We start from the raw sequence: 23,904 nt of genomic DNA, 5'->3' as shown, positions 1-23,904 counted from the left end.
TCCAGTAGAGTACAGTATAATCTACAGTAGAGTACAGTAGAGTCCAGTATAATCTACAGTAGAGTACAGTAGAGTCCAGTATAATCTACAGTAGAGTACAGTAGAGTCCAGTATAATCTACAGTAGAGTACAGTAGAGTCCAGTATAATGTGCAGTAGAGTACCGTAGAGTACAGTAGAGTCCAGTAGAGTACAGTAGAGTCCAGTATAATCTACAGTAGAGTCCAATAGAGTACAGTAGAGTCCAGTATAATGTGCAGTAGAGTACAGTAGAGTGCAGTACAGTATAATCTACAGTAGAGTACAGTAGAGTACAGTAGAGTACAGTAGAGTACAGTATAATGTGCAGTAGAGTACAGTAGAGTCCAGTACAGTACAGTAGAGTCCAGTAGAGTCCAGTATAATCTACAGTAGAGTACAGTAGCGTACAGTATAATGTGCAGTAGAGTCCAGTAGAGTCCAGTAGAGTCCAGTATAATGTGCAGTAGAGTACAGTAGAGTCCAGTATAATCTACAGTAGAGTCCAGTAGAGTACAGTATAATCTACAGTAGAGTCCAGTAGAGTACAGTATAATCTACAGTAGAGTACAGTAGAGTCCAGTATAATCTACAGTAGAGTACAGTAGAGTCCAGTATAATCTACAGTAGAGTCCAGTAGAGTACAGTATAATGTGCAGTAGAGTACAGTAGAGTACAGTATAATCTACAGTAGAGTACAGTAGAGTCCAGTATAATCTACAGTAGAGTCCAGTAGAGTACAGTATAATCTACAGTAGAGTACAGTATAATCTACAGTAGAGTCCAGTAGAGTCCAGTAGAGTAGAGTCCAGTAGAGTCCAGTAGAGTCCAGTAGAGTCCAGTAGAGTCCAGTACAGTAGAGTCCAGTAGAGTACAGTAGACTCCAGTACAGTAGAGTCCAGTAGAGTCCAGTAGAGTACAGTAGACTCCAGTACAGTAGAGTCCAGTAGAGTCCAGTAGAATACAGTAGAGTCCAGTAGAGTCCAGTATAATGTGCAGTAGAGTACAGTAGAGTACAGTATAATCTACAGTAGAGTACAGTAGAGTCCAGTAGAGTAGAGTACAGTAGAGTCCAGTAGAGTAGAGTACAGTAGAGTCCAGTAGAGTCCAGTATAATGTACAGTAGAGTCCAGTAGAGTAGAGTCCAGTAGAGTACAGTAGAGTCCAGTATGATAGTATAATAATAGAGTAGTATGATAGTACAGTATAATAGTATGATGGTACCTTTAACTCTCTGGTTGTTGTTTCAGGGGAACGTCGGCGTTCCGGGCTTTCCCGGGTTAGAAGGACTCCCGGTAAGAAGCTTCTCGGTTCTTCTGATCTGTGAGGTCAAAGGTCAGTCTGTTAGTTTATGTTTGTTTGTTCAGGGTCATCCAGGTCCAGCCGGAGGTCCCGGGTTTCCAGGTCTGGATGGATGTAATGGGACCAGAGGGAACACAGGAGATTCTGGATTTCCTGGAGAATCAGGACTCGATGGAGAACCGGTCAGAACTTCTAATGGATTGATAATATGAGACATAGATGTCAGGAGATGTTGGTTCTGAGCTAGAACTCATCTATGAAATAGAAATGATATGTTTGGTTCTAAAGACTCAAAATGTTAAAGAATTTACACATAAACAGATACATGTGATATACAGGTACAGATAGTTCAATCAATCTTTATTTATAAAGCGCCAAATCACAACAAAGTCATCTCAAGGCTCTTTATCACAAAGGAACGTTTGATAACCAATCTGGGAGATGGTTCCACAGGAGAGGAACCTGAGAACTGAAGGCTCTGCCTCCTGTTCTACTGTTAGAGATACTAGGAACCACAAGTAGGCCTGCGTTCTGGGAGCGCAGCGTTCTAGTAGGTTCATAAGGTTCTATGAGCTGGGAGCGCAGTGTTCTAGTAGGTTCATAAGGTTCTATGAGCTGGGAGCACAGTGTTCTAGTAGGTTCATAAGGTTCTATGAGCTGGGAGCGCAGTGTTCTAGTAGGTTCATAAGGTTCTATGAGCTGGGAGCGCAGTGTTCTAGTAGGTTCATAAGGTTCTATGAGCTGGGAGCGCAGTGTTCTAGTAGGTTCATAAGGTTCTATGAGCTGGGAGCGCAGTGTTCTAGTAGGTTCATATGGTTCTATGAGCTGGGAGCACAGTGTTCTAGGTTCATAAGGTTCTATGAGCTGGGAGCGCAGTGTTCTAGGTTCATAAGGTTCTATGTGCTGGGAGCGCAGTGTTCTAGGTTCATGAGGTTCTATGAGCTGGGAGCAGTGTTCTAGTAGGTTCATAAGGTTCTATGAGCTGGGAGCACAGTGTTCTAGTAGGTTCATATGGTTCTATGAGCTGGGAGCGCAGTGTTCTAGGTTCATAAGGTTCTATGTGCTGGGAGCGCAGTGTTCTAGGTTCATGAGGTTCTATGAGCTGGGAGCAGTGTTCTAGTAGGTTCATAAGGTTCTATGAGCTGGGAGTGCAGTGTTCTAGTAGGTTCATAAGGTTCTATGAGCTGGGAGCGCAGTGTTCTAGTAGGTTCATAAGGTTCTATGAGCTGGGAGCGCAGTGTTCTAGGTTCATAAGGTTCTATGTGCTGGGAGCGCAGTGTTCTAGGTTCATGAGGTTCTATGAGCTGGGAGCAGTGTTCTAGTAGGTTCATAAGGTTCTATGAGCTGGGAGTGCAGTGTTCTAGTAGGTTCATAAGGTTCTATGAGCTGGGAGCGCAGTGTTCTAGTAGGTTCATAAGGTTCTATGAGCTGGGAGCGCAGTGTTCTAGTAGGTTCATAAGGTTCTATGAGCTGGGAGTGCAGTGTTCTAGGTTCATGAGGTTCTATGAGCTGGGAGCGCAGTGTTCTAGTAGGTTCATAAGGTTCTATGAGCTGGGAGCGCAGTGTTCTAGTAGGTTCATAAGGTTCTATGAGCTGGGAGCGCAGTGTTCTAGTAGGTTCATAAGGTTCTATGAGCTGGGAGTGCAGTGTTCTAGTAGGTTCATGAGGTTCTATGAGCTGGGAGCGCAGTGTTCTAGTAGGTTCATGAGGTTCTATGTGCTGGGAGCGCAGTGTTCTAGGTTCATGAGGTTCTATGAGCTGGGAGCGCAGTGTTCTAGTAGGTTCATAAGGTTCTATGTGCTGGGAGCGCAGTGTTCTAGGTTCATGAGGTTCTATGAGCTGGGAGCGCAGTGTTCTAGGTTCATGAGGTTCTATGAGCTGGGAGCGCAGTGTTCTAGTAGGTTCATAAGGTTCTATGAGCTGGGAGCGCAGTGTTCTAGGTTCATAAGGTTCTATGAGCTGGGAGCGCAGTGTTCTAGTAGGTTCATAAGGTTCTATGAGCTGGGAGCGCAGTGTTCTAGTAGGTTCATAAGGTTCTATGAGCTGGGAGTGCAGTGTTCTAGTAGGTTCATGAGGTTCTATGAGCTGGGAGCGCAGTGTTCTAGTAGGTTCATGAGGTTCTATGAGCTGGGAGTGCAGTGTTCTAGTAGGTTCATGAGGTTCTATGAGCTGGGAGCTCAGTGTTCTAGTAGGTTCATAAGGTTCTATGAGCTGGGAGCGCAGTGTTCTAGTAGGTTCATAAGGTTCTATGAGCTGGGAGCACAGTGTTCTAGTAGGTTCATAAGGTTCTATGAGCTGGGAGCGCAGTGTTCTAGTAGGTACATAAGGTTCTATGAGCTGGGAGCACAGTGTTCTAGTAGGTTCGTGAGGTTCTATGAGCTGGGAGCGCAGTGTTCTAGTAGGTTCATAAGGTTCTATGAGCTGGGAGCGCAGTGTTCTAGTAGGTACATAAGGTTCTATGAGCTGGGAGCACAGTGTTCTAGTAGGTTCGTGAGGTTCTATGAGCTGGGAGCGCAGTGGTCTAGTAGGTTCATAAGGTTCTATGAGCTGGGAGCGCAGTGTTCTAGTAGCTTCATAAGGTTCTATGAGCTGGGAGCACAGTGTTCTAGTAGGTTCATAAGGTTCTATGAGCTGGGAGCGCAGTGTTCTAGTAGGTTCATAAGGTTCTATGAGCTGGGAGCGCAGTGTTCTAGTAGCTTCATAAGGTTCTATGAGCTGGGAGCGCAGTGTTCTAGTAGGTTCATGAGGTTCTATGAGCTGGGAGCGCAGTGTTCTAGTAGGTTCATGAGGTTCTATGAGCTGGGAGCGCAGTGTTCTAGTAGGTTCATGAGGTTCTATGGGCTGGGAGCGCAGTGTTCTAGGTTCATAAGGTTCTATGAGCTGGGAGCGCAGTGTTCTAGGTTCAAAAGGTTCTATGGGCTGGGAGCGCAGTGTTCTGGATATGCAGGTGCAGATAAAGGTAAAGTAGAGATGTTCTGTAACCCAGCTCGCTGCTGTAACGGTGTTCTGTTCTTCAGGGTTTACCAGGACTGAAGGGATTCCCCGGAGATCCAGCAGTCTACTTCATACAGTACCCTGGGATACCTGTAAGTTCCCCACACCTGTACCCTGGGATACCTGTAAGTTCCCCACACCAGTACCCTGGGTTACCTGTAAGTTCCCCACACCTGTACCCTGGGATACCTGTAAGTTCCCCACACCTGTACCCTGGGTTACCTGTAAGTTCCCCACACCTGTACCCTGGGTTACCTGTAAGTTCCCCACACCTGTACCCTGGGTTACCTGTAAGTTCCCCACACCAGTACCCTGGGTTACCTGTAAGTTCCCCACACCAGTACCCTGGGATACCTGTAAGTTCCCCACACCTGTACCCTGGGTTACCTGTAAGTTCCCCACACCTGTACCCTGGGTTACCTGTAAGTTCCCCACACCAGTACCCTGGGTTACCTGTAAGTTCCCCACACCTGTACCCTGGGTTACCTGTAAGTTCCCCACACCAGTACCCTGGGTTACCTGTAAGTTCCCCACACCTGTACCCTGGGTTACCTGTAAGTTCCCCACACCTGTACCCTGGGATACCTGTAAGTTCCCCACACCTGTACCCTGGGTTACCTGTAAGTTCCCCACACCTGTACCCTGGGTTACCTGTAAGTTCCCCACACCTGTACCCTGGGATACCTGTAAGTTCCCCACACCAGTACCCTGGGTTACCTGTAAGTTCCCCACACCTGTACCCTGGGTTACCTGTAAGTTCCCCATGCTGTAAACACACCTGTACCCTGGGTTACCTGTAAGTTCCCCACACCTGTACCCTGGGTTACCTGTAAGTTCCCCACACCAGTACCCTGGGTTACCTGTAAGTTCCCCACACCTGTAGCCTGGGTTACCTGTAAGTTCCCCACACCTGTACCCTGGGTTACCTGTAAGTTCCCCACACCTGTACCCTGGGTTACCTGTAAGTTCCCCACACCTGTACCCTGGGTTACCTGTAAGTTCCCCACACCTGTACCCTGGGATACCTGTAAGTTCCCCACACCTGTACCCTGGGTTACCTGTAAGTTCCCCACACCTGTACCCTGGGTTACCTGTAAGTTCCCCACACCTGTACCCTGGGTTACCTGTAAGTTCCCCACACCTGTACCCTGGGTTACCTGTAAGTTCCCCACACCTGTACCCTGGGATACCTGTAAGTTCCCCACACCAGTACCCTGGGTTACCTGTAAGTTCCCCACACCTGTACCCTGGGATACCTGTAAGTTCCCCACACCTGTACCCTGGGTTACCTGTAAGTTCCCCACACCTGTACCCTGGGATACCTGTAAGTTCCCCACACCAGTACCCTGGGTTACCTGTAAGTTCCCCACACCTGTACCCTGGGTTACCTGTAAGTTCCCCACACCAGTACCCTGGGTTACCTGTAAGTTCCCCACACCTGTACCCTGGGTTACCTGTAAGTTCCCCACACCTGTACCCTGGGTTACCTGTAAGTTCCCCACACCTGTACCCTGGGTTACCTGTAAGTTCCCCATGCTGTAAACACACCTGTACATATCTGTAACCCTGGTTCTACTGGCATGAGCAGAATGATGGGAACTTATTATAAACACATCCAGAGGAAGTGTTTGAACACATGTATGATGGTGTTATGAGTCCAAGTGTTTCCATGGAGACAACAGTTTATGGGATGTATTGATGGTTGTGACACACAGTATATTCATTATTAATATATTAACTTCCTGTCTGACAGGGTGACGTCGGGCCCAGCGGACTACCTGGTGCACAGGTGGCAACACTTTTTATCTTTCACATATTTTCTGACAAAGTTTCTTTACTTAAATCAACAGCTTCATGTGTGTGTGTGTGTGTGTGTGTGTGTGTGTGTGTGTGTGTGTGTGTGTGTGTGTGTGTGTGTGTGTGCAGGGTAATAAAGGCTTCTTAGGTCAGAGTGGAGCGCTGGGTCCTGCAGGACTGCTGGGGTCCAACGTGAGTCATTATAATAATAATAATAATAGTAATATTAATAGCTTGTATGGGACTGAGCTGTGAGACTACACACTGAAGACCTCACACATCTGACATGGTTTCTATATGCAGGGTTTTCCTGGTGTTACTGGTTCCAGAGGTCGACCTGTAAGTATCACACATATATAACATATAACATATATAACAACTATATATAACATATATAACAGGTTTTATATATATATATATATAACAGTAATAACAGGTTTTTTATATAATATATAATATAATATAATATAATATATATTCTGTGTCTCAGGGAGAAAAAGGTCGATCTCTGCCCGGACAGAAAGGAGATGAGGTAAAACCTTTACAATTCATCTGCTGACAAAATATTTTTATTCTGGAATGACATCATTGCAGTGAATGACATCATTGCAGTGAATGACATCATTGCAGTGAATGACATCATTGCAGTGAATGACATCATTGCAGTGAATGACATCATTGCAGTGATGTCATTCACTGCAATGATGTCATTGTGTGTCATGTGTGTGTACTGTGTGTGTACTATGTGTGTACTATGTGTGTACTGTGTGTACTGTGTGTGTACTGTGTGTGTACTGTGTGTGTACTATGTGTGTACTGTGTGTGTACTGTGTGTGTACTGTGTGTGTACTGTGTGTGTACTGTGTGTGTACTATGTGTGTACTGTGTGTACTATGTGTGTACTGTGTGTGTACTGTGTGTGTACTGTGTGTGTACTGTGTGTGTACTGTGTGTGTACTATGTGTGTACTGTGTGTACTATGTGTGTACTGTGTGTGTACTGTGTGTGTACTATGTGTGTACTGTGTGTACTGTGTGTGTACTATGTGTGTACTGTGTGTACTGTGTGTGTACTGTGTGTGTACTGTGTGTGTACGGTGTGTGTGTACTGTGTGTGTACTATGTGTGTACTATGTGTGTACTGTGTGTGTCCCACAGGGGGAACAGGGCCTTCAGGGGCCTCCGGGGCCGTTTGAGTACGTGGACCCTCCAGAGGACCTTTACATCAAAGGAGAACAGGTGGGTGGAGCTTTAGTCTCTTCCAGCCAATCAGATTACAGCCTTCGTATTTCAGTCCTACTGGTTCTAATGCTGGGTTCTGTTGGTTCTTCAGGGTCCAGCAGGCCTCAAAGGTCTCTGTGGCATTCAGGGATTTCCGGTAAGTCCAGTAAGATCCAACCACACTAAACACAGGGTTCTACTGAACACAGGGTTCTACCAACACAGGGTTCTACTGAACATAGGGTTCTACTGAACACAGGGTTCTACTGAACACAGGGTTCTACTGAACACAGGGTTCTACCAACACAGGGTTCTACTGAACATAGGGTTCTACTGAACACAGGGTTCTACTGAACACAGGGTTCTACCAACACAGGGTTCTACTGAACACAGGGTTCTCCTAAACACAGGGTTCTACTGAACACAGGGTTCTACTGAACACAGGGTTCTACTGAACACAGGGTTCTACTAACACAGGGTTCTCCTAAACACAGGGTTCTACTAACACAGGGTTCTACTAACACAGGGTTCTACTGAACACAGGGTTCTCCTAAACACAGGGTTCTCCTAAACACAGGGTTCTCCTAAACACAGGGTTCTCCTAAACACAGGGTTCTACTGAACACAGGGTTCTCCTAAACACAGGGTTCTACTGAACACAGGGTTCTACCAACACAGGGTTATACTGAACACAGGGTTCTCCTAAACACAGGGTTTTACTGAACACAGGGTTCTACTAACCACAGGGTTCTCCTAAACACAGGGTTCTACTGAACACAGGGTTCTACCAACACAGGGTTATACTGAACACAGGGTTCTCCTAAACACAGGGTTCTACTAACACAGGGTTCTACTGAACACAGGGTTCTACTAACCACAGGGTTCTACTGAACATAGGGTTCTCCTAACCACAGGGTTCTCCTAAACACAGGGTTCTACTAACACAGGGTTCTACTGAACACTGGGTTCTCCTAAACACAGGGTTCTCCTGAACACAGGGTTCTACTGAACACAGGGTTCTCCTAAACATAGGGTTCTCCTAAACACAGGGTTCTACTGAACACAGGGTTCTCCTAAACACAGGGTTCTACTAACACAGGGTTCTACTGAACACTGGGTTCTCCTAAACACAGGGTTCTCCTGAACACAGGGTTCTACTGAACACAGGGTTCTCCTAAACATAGGGTTCTCCTAAACACAGGGTTCTACTGAACACAGGGTTCTCCTAAACACAGGGTTCTACTAACACAGGGTTCTACTGAACACTGGGTTCTCCTAAACACAGGGTTCTACTGAACACTGGGTTCTCCTAAACACAGGGTTCTACTGAACACAGAGTTCTACTGATTTTTGTTTCAGGGTCTGGACGCTCTTCCAGGAATGAAAGGAGAGAAAGGGATTGTGGGATTTCCGGGATCCAGGGTGAGTCTGTCTGAAAGTTATTGATCAGAGGTCTCTACGTGGTTGATCAGTATTGATCAGAGGTCTCTATGTGGTTGATCAGTATTGATCAGTATTGATCAGAGGTCTCTACGTGGTTGATCAGTATTGATCAGAGGTCTCTATGTGGTTGATCAGTATTGATCAGAGGTCTCTACGTGGTTGATCAGTATTGATCAGAGGTCTCTACGTGGTTGATCAGTATTGATCAATACTGATCAGTATTGATCAGTGTTGATTAGAGCCATGAGGCTGATCAGGTGCGTTTGTGTGTTTCAGGGATTCTGTGGACGACCCGGCCCGCCAGGGGAAAAAGGAGACAAGGTGAGTCATCAGAATGTAAACTTCCTGTTTATTGATTAGAAAGACGATTATGTGATGATGAAGCTTTCTAATGTCTGTCGCTCTGAGTCATTAAAACATGATGTCATGTGTTATTAAATGTTTAATTCCACAGAGAAACTACAACGTTAACACACAGCTCATTACACAGAGACTAAGCTGGGGGGGGCTGGGGTTTGGGGGGTTGGGGTTTGGGGGGTTGGGGGGTATTAACAAACAGGTAACATCTGTAATGCAGCAACACAAAACATACGACACATATTCCAGTTAGAAACAGCAGCTAGTAGAAGTGATAACTACCTGGTTGAGTCCACCTGGCAAGGACACTGATTGGTTATTCATATCTGCTCTATTCAGTCCTCTAAAAGCCAAACCCTAACCCGACAGAAACATCACCACACCTTGTTCAGGTGGTCCTGGAGGAGCTTCAATGGTCCAGCAGCTCCTCCTCTGAACAGTCAGGTTCTGCTGGTTGTTATAAACCGTCCGCAGCGTGTCGACATGATGATGAACATCTCTACTAACTGAACCCAAGCAGCTGACTTCCACACACAGAGCAACCCATACTCTGACTGTCACCTCTCTGCATCTATCTGAACCCTTGATCAGCTCAGCCCTGTGACTATCGGACCTGTGGCACCACAGACCCACAGCCGGGGTTAGCAGGCAGATCTTAATTTGACAGAAACCTTCATAGAGAAGCAAACAGTAATGCAAACATCCAAAATCAATCATGATGTATGAACCTCAGTGTCCTTGCCTCACTAAGCTATGCACCTGCTAGCATGTCAGCTTCACTTTACTGCAGCCAGTTACAGTTACTGAACATTTAAATGAAGGTGAAGGGTTAGAGGCCAACCAGGACTTTAGTTTAGCAGGAATGTAATTATTATTTAGTTGTGTAATGTCTTTGTTGTAATATGTGGAACTGACTGGTGGAGGTACTGCACTGGTTCAGTGGAGGTACTGCACTGGTTCAGTGGAGGCCGTGATGATCTCCTGCCAGCCAATCAGAAACTAGGATTTTAATGATGTGTATTTGCAGGGAACTCTGGGAAGTCCTGGTCTTCCAGGTCTGATTGGACGAGAAGGTCTGAAGGTCAGTTTGTTTGTGCTGCATGAAGCGTGGTTCATATAAAGAGCTCGTAGCTCCGCGTGTAACACCAGTCTGTCTGTTCCCAGGGCATGATGGGAGATCCGGGTCCTAAAGGCCTCCCCCAGGACTCAGTCATCACCCTCACAGGTACGGAGCATTAAAATAAAGGTTTGAATGATTTGCATAAATGAATGAGTTCAAAGCAGCATGTTGTGTTAATGCTAATGCTAATGCTAATCCTGTCATCCAGGTGACGTCGGGGTCCCCGGGGACCCAGGACAGAGCGGCCCCCTAGGAGACATGGGCTTCATGGGAACACACGGACCCCCAGGGGCCCCTGGCAGGTCCATCTCCGGTCAGTCACTGTGCAACATACAGAGGACAGTTATAACATATGTTCCATGGGCATGTGTTTGGAGTTTAAGGTGGTATGGGGTTTAAGGTGGTATGGGGTTTAAGGTGGTATGATTATGTTTTTCCTCAGGACCACCAGGTGTCATGGGTCAGATGGGAGTTCCAGGATCCAGAGGTGACCGAGGAGAACCAGGTCAAATATTTGTAGGTGAACCCACACCTGGAGAACCTGGGAAACCAGGACGCCCAGGACCCCGAGGACCAAAAGGAGGACCAGGGAGTCCAGGTACCAGACGAAAACTGCTCCTACGTGAGATGTCACACCTGTCTCCTTCAGACATATTTAGACTCAGCACCTCCTCCTCTTCTTCTCTTCAGGTTATTATTGTCTTCCCGGGGCCCCAGGACTGTCCGGAGAGCCAGGAGAACTGGGGCCTCCCGGGGCCCAAGGTTCCACAGGGTTTAAAGGTCAGTGTCTGGATGAGTTGATACCTTCACAGTCTCACGTCCTTATTGAACCCAACTGTCCTCTCATTGGCTCTCCGCCCTCACAGCTGTTACCCTGACCCTAGTTAACTGTGTGTGTATGTGTGTGTGTGTGTGTGTGTGTGTGTGTGTGTGTCTTTCAGGTGACTGTGGGGAATGTCGCTGTGGGCCCCCGGTTCCACTGATCGGACCCCCCGGTGCTGAAGGGGAATCGGGTTCCCCGGGGTTTCCTGGAGTCTTGGGGACTCCGGGTCTGAGAGGTGAGAGAGGTTCACCTGGAGACCCCGGACTGAGCGGGCAACAGGTGAGCAGGGTCAAAGGTCAAATCAGCAGCCAAAGGTTCTCTGTGATTGACTCGCTGATTGATTGACTGATTGATTGATTGATTGATTGGTTGATTTGGTTCAGGGCCTGGGCGGTTTTCCAGGTGTCACAGGGTTCAAAGGTCAGAAAGGAGATTTTAGAGTGGTGGATATTAAAGGTGAGACCCCCTGCTGTTCAGATCAATAATAAACTGATATAGATATTGATAATATATTGATTAGTGGATAAAGCTGCAGTGTGACACAGGAATGATGTCATCAATGGTTGTGATTGGACTTGTGTCTCCAGGTGAGAAAGGAAACCGAGGTGAGGAGGGTCCTGCAGGCCGGCTGGGCTTCTCAGGGAGGAGAGGATCCGACGGGTCCGCTGGGGCCCCTGGAACCCCAGGCCCCCAGGTCAGTTAGCGTTAACCGCTAACATCTGTTAGCATTAGCCCCTAACCGTCTGTTAGCCCCTAACCATCAGTTAGCATTAACCGCTAACCGTCTGTTAGCCCCTAACCATCAGTTAACATTAACCGCTAACCGTATGTTAGCGTTAGCCCCTAACTGTCAGTTAGCGTTAACCGCTAACCATCTGTTAGCCCCTAACCGTCAGTTAGCGTTAGCCGCTAACCATCTGTTAGCCCCTAACCGTCTGTTAGCGTTAGCCCCTAACCGTCTGTTAGCGTTAGCCCCTAACCGTCTGTTAGCGTTAGCCCCTAACCGGCTGTCAGCGTTAGCCCCTAACCGGCTGTTAGCGTTAGCCCCTAACCCTTTGTTAGCCTCTAACCGTCTGTTAGCGTGTAGATGTGTAGTTGTGTAGATGTGTAGATGTGTAGTTGTGTAGATGTGTAGATGTGTAGTTGTGTAGATGTGTAGATGTGTAGTTGTGTAGTTGTGTAGCAATAATGTTTGTTTTGTGTGTTTCTTGTTGCCAGGGCGACAGCTTCTCCGGGCCTCCAGGGGACCGGGGTTTCCCGGGCCTGTCGGGGCCCGGCGGGGCATCGGGCCCTTCGGGGCCTCCAGGACCTGCTGTAGTTGGAGCAGTGGGACAGCGCGGAGACCCAGGGGCCCCGGGCTCTCCAGGATTCCCGGGGCCCCCAGGGCCCAAAGGGGTTAGAGGTGTGACTCCTCCTCCTGTGTGAATCCTCCTCCTATCTGACTCCTCCTGTGTGACTCCTCCTCCTGTGACTCCTCCTCCTATCTGACTCCTCCTGTGACTCCTCCTCCTACCTGACTCCTCCTATCTGATTCCTCCTGTGTGACTCCTCCTCCTACCTGACTCCTCCTATCTGACTCCTCCTGTGTGACTCCTCCTGCAGGTGACACCCTGCCATGTGTACCCAGGAATCCCGGCGCTCCCGGACAGAAAGGAGAGACGGGAAATAACGGTAAACCCTCCTCACCTGACTCCTCACCTGACTCCTCACCTGTCTCCTCACCTGTCTCCTCACCTGACTCCTCACCTGACTCCTCACCTGTCTCCTTACCTGACTCCTCACCTGACTCCTCACCTGTCTCCTCACCTGACTCCTCACCTGTCTCCTCACCTGTCTCCTTACCTGACTCCTCACCTGACTCCTCACCTGTCTCCTCACCTGACTCCTCACCTGTCTCCTCACCTGACTCCTCACCTGTCTCCTCACCTGACTCCTCACATGTCTCCTCACCTGGCTCCTCACCTGACTCCTCATCTGACTCCTCACCTGACTCCTCACCTGACTCCTCACCTGTCTCCTCACCTGTCTCCTCACCTGACTCCTCACCTGACTCCTCACCTGTCTCCTCACCTGGCTCCTCACCTGACTCCTCACTTGTCTCCTCACCTGACTCCTCACATTTCTCCTCACCTGGCTCCTCACCTGACTCCTCACCTGACTCCTCACCTGTCTCCTCACTTGTCTCCTCACCTGTCTCCTCACCTGACTCCTCACCTGTCTCCTCACCTGGCTCCTCACCTGACTCCTCACCTGTCTCCTCACCTGACTCCTCACCTGTCTCCTCACCTGACTCCTCACCTTTCTCCTCACTTGACTCCTCACCTGACTCATCACCTGACTCATCACCTGACTCATCACCTGACTCCTCACCTGACTCCTCACCTGACTCCTCACCTGACTCCTCACCTGACTCCTCACCTGACCGTCTCTGCAGGCTACAGAGGACTTCCGGGTCCTCCAGGTTTCCGTGGCAACACTGGACCTGATGGACCAAAAGGAGACGAAGGACACTCTGGACGTACTGGACCACCAGGACGACAAGGTAACTCACCTGTCCAACACTGACTCACCTGTCCAACACTGACTCACCTGTCCAACACTGACTCACCTGTCCAACACGTCCAACACTGACTCACCTGTCCATCACTGACTCACCTGTCCAACACTGACTCACCTGTCCATCACTGACTCACCTGTCCAACACTGACTCACCAGTCCATCACGTCCACACTGACTCACCTGTCCAACATGTCCACACTGACTCACCTGTCCAACACGTCCACACTGACTCACCTGTCCAACACTGACTCACCTGTCCATCACGTCCACACTGACTCACCTGTCCAACATGTCCACACTGACTCACCTGTCCAACACGTCCACACTGACTCACCTGTCCAACACTGACTCACCTGTCCATCACGTCCACACTGACTCACCTGTCCATCACTGACTCACCTGTCCATCACTGACTCAGCAGTCAATCACGTCCACACTGACTCACCTGTCCAACACTGACTCAGCAGTCAATCACGTCCACACTGACTCACCTGTCCAACATGTCCACACTGACTCACCTGTCCAACACGTCCACACTGACTCACCTGTCCAACACTGACTCACCTGTCCAACACTGACTCACCTGTCCAATCCTCCTCTAGGACCTCCGGGAGTTGTCGGAGATACGGGAGAGGAAGGACCTGAAGGCCTCAGTTATGGTGGAGAGCCAGGTACATCACCTGTCCTCACCTGTCCTCACCTGCTTGTTAAAATAAAACACGTTAAAATACGACACGTTAAAATGCAACACGTTAAAATACAACACGTTAAAATGCAACACGTTAAAATACAACACGTTAAAATGCAACACGTTAAAATGCAACACGTTAAAATGCAACACGTTAAAATAAAACACATTAAAATACAACATGTTAAAATAAAACACGTTAAAATAAAACATGTTAAAATACAACACGTTAAAATACAACACGTTAAAATGCGACAAGTTAAAATGCAACACGTTAAAATGCAACACGTTAAAATACAACACGTTAAAATAAAACGTTAAAATACAACACGTTAAAATAAAACACGTTAAAATGCGACACGTTAAAATAAAACACGTTAAAATAAAACATGTTAAAATGCGACACGTTAAAATACAACACGTTAAAATGCGACACGTTAAAATGCAACACGTTAAAATGCAACACGTTAAAATAAAACACGTTAAAATACGACACGTTAAAATGCGACACGTTAAAATACAACACGTTAAAATACAACACGTTAAAATAAAACACGTTAAAATAAAACACGTTAAAATAAAACACGTTAAAATACAACACGTTAAAATACAACACGTTAAAATAAAACACGTTAAAATAAAACACGTTAAAATACAACACGTTAAAATAAAACACGTTAAAATACGACACGTTAAAATGCAACACGTTAAAATACAACACGTTAAAATACGACACGTTAAAATAAAACACGTTAAAATACGACACGTTAAAATAAAACACGTTAAAATACAACACGTTAAAATAAAACATGTTAAAATAAAACATGTTAAATACGACACGTTAAAATAAAACACGTTAAAATAAAACACGTTAAAATAAAACATGTTAAAATAAAACATGTTAAATACGACACGTTAAAATAAAACACGTTAAAATAAAACACGTTAAATACGACACGTTAAAATAAAACACGTTAAAATACGACACGTTAAAATAAAACACGTTAAAATACGACACGTTAAAATAAAACACGTTAAATACGACACGTTAAAATGCAACACGTTAAAATACGACACGTTAAAATAAAACACGTTAAATACGACACGTTAAAATGCAACACGTTAAAATAAAACACGTTAAAATACAACACGTTAAAATAAAACACGTTAAAATACGACACGTTAAAATACAACACGTTAAAATACAACACGTTAAAATACAACACGTTAAAATACAACACGTTAAAATAAAACACGTTAAAATACAACACGTTAAAATAAAACATGTTAAAATAAAACATGTTAAATACGACACGTTAAAATAAAACACGTTAAAATAAAACACTTTAAATACGACACGTTAAAATAAAACACGTTAAAATATGACACGTTAAAATAAAACACGTTAAATACGACACGTTAAAATAAAACACGTTAAAATAAAACACGTTAAAATAAAACACGTTAAAATACGACACGTTAAAATAACACACGTTAAAATAACACACGTTAAAATAAAACACGTTAAAATACGACACTTTAAAATAAAACACGTTAAAATAAAACATGTTAAAATAAAACACGTTAAAATACGACACGTTAATATGCAACACGTTAAAATAAAACACGTTAAATACGACACGTTAAAATAAAACATGTTAAAATAAAACACGTTAAATACGACACGTTAAAATAACACACGTTAAAATAAAACACGTTAAAATAAAACACGTTAAAATACGACACTTTAAAATAAAACACGTTAAAATAAAACATGTTAAAATAAAACACGTTAAAATAAAACACGTTAAAATACAACACGTTAAAATACAACACGTTAAAATGCGACACTTTAAAATAAAACACGTTAAAATAAAACATGTTAAAATAAAACACGTTAAAATACGACACGTTAATATGCAACACGTTAAAATAAAACACGTTAAAATAAAACATGTTAAAATAAAACATGTTAAATACGACACGTTAAAATACAACACGTTAAAATGCAACACGTTAAAATGCAACACGTTAAAATGCAACATGTTAAAATAAAACACGTTAAAATAAAACACGTTAAAATACAACACGTTAAAATACAACACGTTAAAATACGACACTTTAAAATAAAACACGTTAAAATAAAACATGTTAAAATAAAACACGTTAAAATACGACACGTTAATATGCAACACGTTAAAATAAAACACGTTAAATACGACACGTTAAAATAAAACACGTTAAAATACGACACGTTAAAATAACACACGTTAAAATAAAACACGTTAAAATAAAACACGTTAAAATACGACACTTTAAAATAAAACACGTTAAAATAAAACATGTTAAAATAAAACACGTTAAAATACGACACGTTAATATGCAACACGTTAAAATAAAACACGTTAAATACGACACGTTAAAATAAAACATGTTAAAATAAAACACGTTAAATACGACACGTTAAAATAAAACATGTTAAAATAAAACACGTTAAAATACGACACGTTAAAATAAAACACGTTAAAATACAACACGTTAAAATACGACACGTTAAAATAAAACACGTTAAATACGACACGTTAAAATAAAACACGTTAAATACGACACGTTAAAATAAAACACGTTAAATACGACACGTTAAAATGCAACACGTTAAAATAAAACACGTTAAAATACGACACGTTAAAATAAAACACGTTAAAATAAAACACGTTAAATACGACACGTTAAAATACAACACGTTAAAATACAACACGTTAAAATACAACACGTTAAAATAAAACACGTTAAAATAAAACATGTTAAAATAAAACACGTTAAAATACGACACGTTAATATGCAACACGTTAAAATAAAACACGTTAAATACGACACGTTAAAATAAAACATGTTAAAATAAAACACGTTAAATACGACACGTTAAAATAAAACATGTTAAAATAAAACACGTTAAAATACGACACGTTAAAATAAAACACGTTAAAATACAACACGTTAAAATACGACACGTTAAAATACGACACGTTAAAATAAAACACGTTAAATAGGACACGTTAAAATAAAACACGTTAAATACGACACGTTAAAATAAAACACGTTAAATACGACACGTTAAAATGCAACACGTTAAAATACGACACGTTAAAATACGACACGTTAAAATAAAACACGTTAAAATAAAACACGTTAAATACGACACGTTAAAATACAACACGTTAAAATACAACACGTTAAAATAAAACACGTTAAAATAAAACACGTTAAATACGACACGTTAATATGCAACACGTTAAAATAAAACACGTTAAATACGACACGTTAAAATAAAACATGTTAAAATAAAACACGTTAAATACGACACGTTAAAATAAAACATGTTAAAATAAAACACGTTAAAATACGACACGTTAAAATAAAACACGTTAAAATACAACACGTTAAAATACGACACGTTAAAATAAAACACGTTAAATACGACACGTTAAAATAAAACACGTTAAATACGACACGTTAAAATAAAACACGTTAAATACGACACGTTAAAATGCAACACGTTAAAATAAAACACGTTAAAATAAAACACGTTAAAATACGACACGTTAAAATAAAACACGTTAAAATAAAACACGTTAAATACGACACGTTAAAATACAACACGTTAAAATACAACATGTTAAAATACAACACGTTAAAATAAAACACGTTAAAATAAAACATGTTAAAATAAAACACGTTAAAATACGACACGTTAATATGCAACACGTTAAAATAAAACACGTTAAATACGACACGTTAAAATAAAACATGTTAAAATAAAACACGTTAAATACGACACGTTAAAATAAAACATGTTAAAATAAAACACGTTAAATACGACACGTTAAAATAAAACACGTTAAAATACAACACGTTAAAATACGACACGTTAAAATAAAACACGTTAAATACGACACGTTAAAATAAAACACGTTAAATACGACACGTTAAAATAAAACACGTTAAATACGACACGTTAAAATGCAACACGTTAAAATAAAACACGTTAAAATACGACACGTTAAAATAAAACACGTTAAATACGACACGTTAAAATACAACACGTTAAAATGCAACACGTTAAAATACAACACGTTAAAATACAACACGTTAAAATAAAACACGTTAAAATAAAACACGTTAAATACGACACGTTAATATGCAACACGTTAAAATAAAACACGTTAAAATAAAACACGTTAAATACGACACGTTAAAATAAAACATGTTAAAATAAAACACGTTAAAATACGACACGTTAAAATAAAACACGTTAAAATACAACACGTTAAAATACGACACGTTAAAATAAAACACGTTAAATACGACACGTTAAAATAAAACACGTTAAATACGACACGTTAAAATAAAACACGTTAAATACGACACGTTAAAATGCAACACGTTAAAATAAAACACGTTAAAATACGACACGTTAAAATAAAACACGTTAAAATAAAACACGTTAAATACGACACGTTAAAATACAACACGTTAAAATACAACACGTTAAAATACAACACGTTAAAATACAACACGTTAAAATAAAACACGTTAAAATAAAACATGTTAAAATAAAACACGTTAAAATACGACACGTTAATATGCAACACGTTAAAATAAAACACGTTAAAATACAACACGTTAAAATAAAACACGTTAAAATAAAACATGTTAAAATAAAACACGTTAAAATACGACACGTTAATATGCAACACGTTAAAATAAAACACGTTAAATACGACACGTTAAAATAAAACATGTTAAAATAAAACACGTTAAAATAAAACACGTTAAAATACGACACGTTAAAATACAACACGTTAAAATACAACACGTTAAAATACAACACGTTAAAATACAACACGTTAAAATAAAACACGTTAAAATACAACACGTTAAAATAAAACACGTTAAATACGACACGTTAAAATGCAACACGTTAAAATAAAACACGTTAAAATACAACACGTTAAAATAAAACACGTTAAAATACGACACGTTAAAATACAACACGTTAAAATACAACACGTTAAAATACAACACGTTAAAATACAACACGTTAAAATAAAACACGTTAAAATACAACACGTTAAAATAAAACATGTTAAAATAAAACATGTTAAATACGACACGTTAAAATAAAACACGTTAAAATAAAACACTTTAAATACGACACGTTAAAATAAAACACGTTAAAATATGACACGTTAAAATAAAACACGTTAAATACGACACGTTAAAATAAAACACGTTAAAATAAAACACGTTAAAATAAAACACGTTAAAATACGACACGTTAAAATAACACACGTTAAAATAACACACGTTAAAATAAAACACGTTAAAATACGACACTTTAAAATAAAACACGTTAAAATAAAACATGTTAAAATAAAACACGTTAAAATACGACACGTTAATATGCAACACGTTAAAATAAAACACGTTAAATACGACACGTTAAAATAAAACATGTTAAAATAAAACACGTTAAATACGACACGTTAAAATAACACACGTTAAAATAAAACACGTTAAAATAAAACACGTTAAAATACGACACTTTAAAATAAAACACGTTAAAATAAAACATGTTAAAATAAAACACGTTAAAATAAAACACGTTAAAATACAACACGTTAAAATACAACACGTTAAAATGCGACACTTTAAAATAAAACACGTTAAAATAAAACATGTTAAAATAAAACACGTTAAAATACGACACGTTAATATGCAACACGTTAAAATAAAACACGTTAAAATAAAACATGTTAAAATAAAACATGTTAAATACGACACGTTAAAATACAACACGTTAAAATGCAACACGTTAAAATGCAACACGTTAAAATGCAACATGTTAAAATAAAACACGTTAAAATAAAACACGTTAAAATACAACACGTTAAAATACAACACGTTAAAATACGACACTTTAAAATAAAACACGTTAAAATAAAACATGTTAAAATAAAACACGTTAAAATACGACACGTTAATATGCAACACGTTAAAATAAAACACGTTAAATACGACACGTTAAAATAAAACACGTTAAAATACGACACGTTAAAATAACACACGTTAAAATAAAACACGTTAAAATAAAACACGTTAAAATACGACACTTTAAAATAAAACACGTTAAAATAAAACATGTTAAAATAAAACACGTTAAAATACGACACGTTAATATGCAACACGTTAAAATAAAACACGTTAAATACGACACGTTAAAATAAAACATGTTAAAATAAAACACGTTAAATACGACACGTTAAAATAAAACATGTTAAAATAAAACACGTTAAAATACGACACGTTAAAATAAAACACGTTAAAATACAACACGTTAAAATACGACACGTTAAAATAAAACACGTTAAATACGACACGTTAAAATAAAACACGTTAAATACGACACGTTAAAATAAAACACGTTAAATACGACACGTTAAAATGCAACACGTTAAAATAAAACACGTTAAAATACGACACGTTAAAATAAAACACGTTAAAATAAAACACGTTAAATACGACACGTTAAAATACAACACGTTAAAATACAACACGTTAAAATACAACACGTTAAAATAAAACACGTTAAAATAAAACATGTTAAAATAAAACACGTTAAAATACGACACGTTAATATGCAACACGTTAAAATAAAACACGTTAAATACGACACGTTAAAATAAAACATGTTAAAATAAAACACGTTAAATACGACACGTTAAAATAAAACATGTTAAAATAAAACACGTTAAAATACGACACGTTAAAATAAAACACGTTAAAATACAACACGTTAAAATACGACACGTTAAAATACGACACGTTAAAATAAAACACGTTAAATAGGACACGTTAAAATAAAACACGTTAAATACGACACGTTAAAATAAAACACGTTAAATACGACACGTTAAAATGCAACACGTTAAAATACGACACGTTAAAATACGACACGTTAAAATAAAACACGTTAAAATAAAACACGTTAAATACGACACGTTAAAATACAACACGTTAAAATACAACACGTTAAAATAAAACACGTTAAAATAAAACACGTTAAATACGACACGTTAATATGCAACACGTTAAAATAAAACACGTTAAATACGACACGTTAAAATAAAACATGTTAAAATAAAACACGTTAAATACGACACGTTAAAATAAAACATGTTAAAATAAAACACGTTAAAATACGACACGTTAAAATAAAACACGTTAAAATACAACACGTTAAAATACGACACGTTAAAATAAAACACGTTAAATACGACACGTTAAAATAAAACACGTTAAATACGACACGTTAAAATAAAACACGTTAAATACGACACGTTAAAATGCAACACGTTAAAATAAAACACGTTAAAATAAAACACGTTAAAATACGACACGTTAAAATAAAACACGTTAAAATAAAACACGTTAAATACGACACGTTAAAATACAACACGTTAAAATACAACATGTTAAAATACAACACGTTAAAATAAAACACGTTAAAATAAAACATGTTAAAATAAAACACGTTAAAATACGACACGTTAATATGCAACACGTTAAAATAAAACACGTTAAATACGACACGTTAAAATAAAACATGTTAAAATAAAACACGTTAAATACGACACGTTAAAATAAAACATGTTAAAATAAAACACGTTAAATACGACACGTTAAAATAAAACACGTTAAAATACAACACGTTAAAATACGACACGTTAAAATAAAACACGTTAAATACGACACGTTAAAATAAAACACGTTAAATACGACACGTTAAAATAAAACACGTTAAATACGACACGTTAAAATGCAACACGTTAAAATAAAACACGTTAAAATACGACACGTTAAAATAAAACACGTTTAATACGACACGTTAAAATACAACACGTTAAAATGCAACACGTTAAAATACAACACGTTAAAATACAACACGTTAAAATAAAACACGTTAAAATAAAACACGTTAAATACGACACGTTAATATGCAACACGTTAAAATAAAACACGTTAAAATAAAACACGTTAAATACGACACGTTAAAATAAAACATGTTAAAATAAAACACGTTAAATACGACACGTTAAAATAAAACATGTTAAAATAAAACACGTTAAAATACGACACGTTAAAATAAAACACGTTAAAATACAACACGTTAAAATACGACACGTTAAAATAAAACACGTTAAATACGACACGTTAAAATAAAACACGTTAAATACGACACGTTAAAATAAAACACGTTAAATACGACACGTTAAAATGCAACACGTTAAAATAAAACACGTTAAAATACGACACGTTAAAATAAAACACGTTAAAATAAAACACGTTAAATACGACACGTTAAAATACAACACGTTAAAATACAACACGTTAAAATACAACACGTTAAAATACAACACGTTAAAATAAAACACGTTAAAATAAAACATGTTAAAATAAAACACGTTAAAATACGACACGTTAATATGCAACACGTTAAAATAAAACACGTTAAAATACAACACGTTAAAATAAAACACGTTAAAATAAAACATGTTAAAATAAAACACGTTAAAATACGACACGTTAATATGCAACACGTTAAAATAAAACACGTTAAATACGACACGTTAAAATAAAACATGTTAAAATAAAACACGTTAAATACGACACGTTAAAATAAAACATGTTAAAATAAAACACGTTAAAATACGACACGTTAAAATAAAACACGTTAAAATACAACACGTTAAAATACGACACGTTAAAATAAAACACGTTAAATACGACACGTTAAAATAAAACACGTTAAATACGACACGTTAAAATAAAACACGTTAAATACGACACGTTAAAATGCAACACGTTAAAATAAAACACGTTAAAATACGACACGTTAAAATAAAACACGTTAAAATAAAACACGTTAAATACGACACGTTAAAATACAACACGTTAAAATACAACACGTTAAAATACAACACGTTAAAATACAACACGTTAAAATAAAACACGTTAAAATAAAACATGTTAAAATAAAACACGTTAAAATACGACACGTTAATATGCAACACGTTAAAATAAAACACGTTAAATACGACACGTTAAAATAAAACATGTTAAAATAAAACACGTTAAATACGACACGTTAAAATAAAACATGTTAAAATAAAACACGTTAAAATACGACACGTTAAAATAAAACACGTTAAAATACAACACGTTAAAATACGACACGTTAAAATAAAACACGTTAAATACGACACGTTAAAATAAAACACGTTAAATACGACACGTTAAAATGCAACACGTTAAAATAAAACACGTTAAAATACGACACGTTAAAATAAAACACGTTAAAATAAAACACGTTAAATACGACACGTTAAAATACAACACGTTAAAATACAACACGTTAAAATAAAACACGTTAAAATAAAACACGTTAAATACGACACGTTAAAATAAAACACGTTAAAATAAAACACGTTAAATACGACACGTTAAAATAAAACACGTTAAAT

At 39.3% G+C, this 23,904-nt stretch overlaps 1 protein-coding gene across 1 annotated transcript in view; it reads left to right on the top strand.

Moving 5' to 3' along the window:
• col4a4 (collagen, type IV, alpha 4) overlaps positions 1 to 23,904 on the top strand; it is a 63,339-nt gene that overhangs the window by 5,162 nt on the left and 34,273 nt on the right. The window contains exons 5-27 of the mRNA XM_062420006.1: positions 1,268 to 1,312; positions 1,385 to 1,501; positions 4,337 to 4,405; positions 6,067 to 6,102; positions 6,240 to 6,302; positions 6,414 to 6,449; positions 6,601 to 6,642; positions 7,268 to 7,348; positions 7,443 to 7,487; positions 8,690 to 8,752; positions 9,050 to 9,094; positions 10,158 to 10,211; positions 10,295 to 10,355; positions 10,459 to 10,563; positions 10,693 to 10,848; positions 10,941 to 11,030; positions 11,192 to 11,352; positions 11,457 to 11,529; positions 11,661 to 11,767; positions 12,292 to 12,475; positions 12,676 to 12,744; positions 13,508 to 13,615; positions 14,235 to 14,303. Coding sequence (XP_062275990.1) covers positions 1,268 to 1,312; positions 1,385 to 1,501; positions 4,337 to 4,405; positions 6,067 to 6,102; positions 6,240 to 6,302; positions 6,414 to 6,449; positions 6,601 to 6,642; positions 7,268 to 7,348; positions 7,443 to 7,487; positions 8,690 to 8,752; positions 9,050 to 9,094; positions 10,158 to 10,211; positions 10,295 to 10,355; positions 10,459 to 10,563; positions 10,693 to 10,848; positions 10,941 to 11,030; positions 11,192 to 11,352; positions 11,457 to 11,529; positions 11,661 to 11,767; positions 12,292 to 12,475; positions 12,676 to 12,744; positions 13,508 to 13,615; positions 14,235 to 14,303 — 1,879 coding nt within the window. The remainder of the gene's footprint in view (positions 1 to 1,267; positions 1,313 to 1,384; positions 1,502 to 4,336; positions 4,406 to 6,066; positions 6,103 to 6,239; positions 6,303 to 6,413; positions 6,450 to 6,600; positions 6,643 to 7,267; positions 7,349 to 7,442; positions 7,488 to 8,689; positions 8,753 to 9,049; positions 9,095 to 10,157; positions 10,212 to 10,294; positions 10,356 to 10,458; positions 10,564 to 10,692; positions 10,849 to 10,940; positions 11,031 to 11,191; positions 11,353 to 11,456; positions 11,530 to 11,660; positions 11,768 to 12,291; positions 12,476 to 12,675; positions 12,745 to 13,507; positions 13,616 to 14,234; positions 14,304 to 23,904) is intronic.

This window comes from Scomber scombrus, chromosome 5, assembly GCF_963691925.1.
Source record: "Scomber scombrus chromosome 5, fScoSco1.1, whole genome shotgun sequence".
NCBI lineage: Eukaryota > Metazoa > Chordata > Actinopteri > Scombriformes > Scombridae > Scomber > Scomber scombrus.
Note: the sequence above shows the minus strand (reverse complement) of the source record. Positions and strands in the feature narration are given on the sequence as shown.